Source organism: Austrofundulus limnaeus, unplaced genomic scaffold, assembly GCF_001266775.1.
Source record: "Austrofundulus limnaeus strain Quisiro unplaced genomic scaffold, Austrofundulus_limnaeus-1.0 Scaffold2473, whole genome shotgun sequence".
Lineage (NCBI taxonomy): Eukaryota > Metazoa > Chordata > Actinopteri > Cyprinodontiformes > Rivulidae > Austrofundulus > Austrofundulus limnaeus.
Window position 1 is genome coordinate 15,985 of NW_013954875.1, and position 3,501 is coordinate 19,485.

At 50.5% G+C, this 3,501-nt stretch overlaps 1 protein-coding gene across 1 annotated transcript; it reads right to left on the reverse strand.

Moving 5' to 3' along the window:
- Positions 1 to 1,639: 1,639 nt before the first annotated feature.
- LOC106511049 (kinesin-like protein KIF3C) lies at positions 1,640 to 3,495 on the reverse strand (the record flags this gene model as incomplete). The annotated part of the gene is given in 2 exon segments (XM_013999787.1): positions 1,640 to 3,054; positions 3,177 to 3,495. A coding segment is annotated over 1 exon segment (1,407 nt), but the record flags the coding sequence as incomplete, so codon positions are not given.
- Positions 3,496 to 3,501: the final 6 nt, after the last annotated feature.

Genomic DNA, 3,501 nt, shown 5'->3' on the forward strand with positions numbered 1-3,501 from the left:
CCATTTAAAATTAGATTGGTGGCCATCTTAGATTTGTATTTGAATTCAGATTTTGTTAAAGATTGTTTCTTGGCTAATACTGCTACATTAGTTTTCACCTTTGCTTGTCTAAAAATCACTGAATTATAGCTTGATGTAAAATTTGATTTAGTGATTAGCTTAAATAGTGACTAGCAATTTTTTAAAATCATTCTTAGCTATGATCACACAAAAATTTCAGACCAATATTTTTAAAAACATCTGATTTAGAATCGTGGACCTAACCGTGGATCATGACCGAAAGAACGAGATCCTGGATACAGGCGGCCGAAATGAGCTTCCTTCAGGGTGCCCTGTTAGCTACTGGAGGGAGGGTAGGGTGGCCGGGCTCAGCCTTAGAGAGATAGGATGAGGAGCTCCGTCATCCGGGGGAAGCTCAGAGTAAAAACACTGCTCCTCCGTATCGAAAGGAGTCAGCTGAGGTGTTTTGGGCATCTGGTTAGGATGCCTCCTGAAGGCCTCCCTTTAGAGGTGTTCCAGGCACATCCCACTGGGAGGAGATCCCGAGGAAGACCCAGGACTCACTGGAGGGACTATGTATCCTCTCCGGCCTGGGAATGCCTCAGGGTCCTCCAGGTTGAGCTGGAAAGTGTTGGTGGGGAGATGGAGGTCTGGGTTTCTCTCCTGGACCTGTTACCTCCGCGACCCGACTACGGATAAGCGGAAGAAGATGGAGATGGAGATCTGATTTAGAGCCATTTGAAATCATCTGTGGCATTTTCTTTTCTGCCGTTATGACTAGAAATAAAAAATCTCAATATGCTACTCTTTTAAAGTTTGTTTTAAATTCTTAGCTTAAAAAATGTGTTTCTGTGATGTAACAAGTGTGTAGGTCGCATACTTGCAAAACACCTTGTGGCTGTGGTTCTTCCACATGTATGGTCTAAAGCAGTGGTGTCCAAAGTCGGTCCTCAAGGGCTGGTGTCCTGCACGTTTTAGGTGTTGCCCTGGTTCAACACAGCTGAACCTAAGGAGTGCTTAATTAGGGCCTCTGCAGACCTTGATGGCAAACTGAGAAGATAAATCATCTATTTGAATCAGCTGTGTTAAAGCAGGGACAAATCTAAAATGGTAYTGGTAAATGGTACTGAACTTATAGAGCGCTTTTCAAGTCCCTCCGGACCCCAAAGCGCTTTACACTAACAGACATTCACCCATTCACACTCACATTCACACACTGATGATGGCAAACTACACTGTAGCCACAGCTGCCCTGGGGCACACTGACAGAATCGAGGCTGCCATGCACCAGCGCCACCTCTGACCACCATCAGTAGGCAAGGTGGGTGAAGTGTCTTGCCCAAGGACACAACGACTGAGATGGCTGGACGGGGGATCGAACCAGCAACCTTCTGGTTCCAGGACGACTCCCCTAACCACTCCGCCACAGCCGCCCAAAAAACTTGCAGGAGACTGGCCCTTGAGGACTGGAGTTGGACATGCCTGGTCTAAAGAGTCTTGTTTCTTCTGACTTCTATCATCTAATCCAGTGAACACCAAACCAAGCATAGGCAGAGGAGATCTGGAAAGGGTTGTCTACCTGCTGGTAGGTTTTAACCAATCAGGGTGCCACCCACAACCCCAACCCTGGTAGACTCACCTTGTACTTGGCAGTTAGCTGTTCGGTAGCTTCCTGCTCCTTCCTCAGGTCCCCCATCATCTTCTCCTTCTCTCCCAGAAGTCTCTGCTTCTCCTCGGTCATCAGGAACTGATCATCTCTGATGGCCTCCTTCTCCTTTTCCAACCGCTGTTCCTCCATCTTCACATACTCCTCTGCCTCCTTTTCTACCTCTTCCTCCTCACCTTCAGTACCCTCATCTTCATCTCTTTCCCAGCCCTCGCAGTCTAGCTGCTCCTTCTTCTGCTTGTTCCTCCACCTCCTGTGGTTGAGCTGGGCTCGGAGACGAGCAATCTCCTTCTGGAACTCGCGAAGCAGAGCGTCTTTGGGGTCCTCATTGACCCTGGGCTGGTTCTGGATGTTCTTAGCACGGTTGGCATAGCGGAGGGTGGTGAGGGTTTCGTCGTAGTGCTGAGGGGCTGGGCCAAGAGTCGCAACCATAATGGTCTTGGCATTCCCGCCCAAAGAATCCTGCAACAGGCGGGTCAGCTTGGAGTCTCGGTAGGGAACGTGACCGCTGCGTCCATCTGCCAAAGCTGAAATCACATTCCCCAGTGCCGACAGAGAGAGGTTGATCTTGGCAGCTTCTTTCAGGCGCTCTCCTTGGACACCGGTCTTGGCTTGGCGTTCACTGCCAGCCAGGTCCACCAGGTTGAGGCGCCCGACCCGGATGTGTTTTCTCCCATCTGGACCGGGCTGGCTGCATTCCACTGTGATCAGAAACAAGGCGTGAGACCTGGACGAATGTTCATTCATGTCCGTGGCCCCCACAGCTCTGGCCTGGTTGCCCACATTCATCACCTCCTCGATCTCCTTGATGCTTTTGCAGACGCACGATGTGAGATCCTGGACATAGACCCCAGTCTCCGGACTCTCTCTAAGCTCCAGGCCTCTGGTGTTACCATGATTGGGGTCGAGGAGGTCACGGATCTCCTCCCTGTAGATCTCGAGGTACGACGCCCGGACCAGGTACTGCTTGTCAGGCTGCGATCGGGAGATGTGGGTGAAGATGTGGTCAAAGGCGTTGGGGATTACGCCCTGCTTCTCCGGGTCCAGCCAGGCGCCCTGCATGGTGTACGTCTTTCCTGTCCCGGTCTGCCCGTAAGCAAAGATGGTGCCGTTGAACCCAGCCAGCACCGAGTCGATCAGCGGCCGCACGCTCTCGTCGTACAGGTCCCTCTGTTTGGAGCTGGCATCGTAGACGGCGTCGAACGTGAAGGTCTTCTGGGGCTCACTTGGGGGCGCTCGAGGGTTCCGGAGGATCACCTGTCCCAGACGCAAATCCATCTGCACAATCTTCCCAGCGAGCCCGTTGGACTCCTCTTTCCGGTTCAGAGGACGACATCGAACCACCACCTTCACAGACTCGCTGCTCTTATTCTTTGACATGATTGTCTCTTTATTTGTGATTTTTAAGTAAAATAAAAGATCAGGACCTTCGTTTTAGACATTATGACATGTGTCAGAGAAATATGGTTAAAATAATAAATAACAGATTCAGTCAGAGAGTGGTATTTACCTCTACAGACACAGAGAGCCCATTCTACCCCTGGTTTCCTTTTTGTCTGTATTATTAGGACCTCTCACGGTTCGGACTCATGCTCCATTGCAGAACCCATCCAGATTCACAACCCTCACCCTGCAGGAGGGGGGTAAAAAAAATCCAATAAAGCCCAGAATGTCACAAATCAATTCTCTCATATTTCTCCGGCCTTCATGACCGTTCAAACCCGGCAGAGACGCTCCGCACCGCGGTCTGCATCCTCCTGTCGTCCGCTGAAAGAAGCTCCGGCTCTGAAACACACACACACACACACACATACACACACACACACACACACACA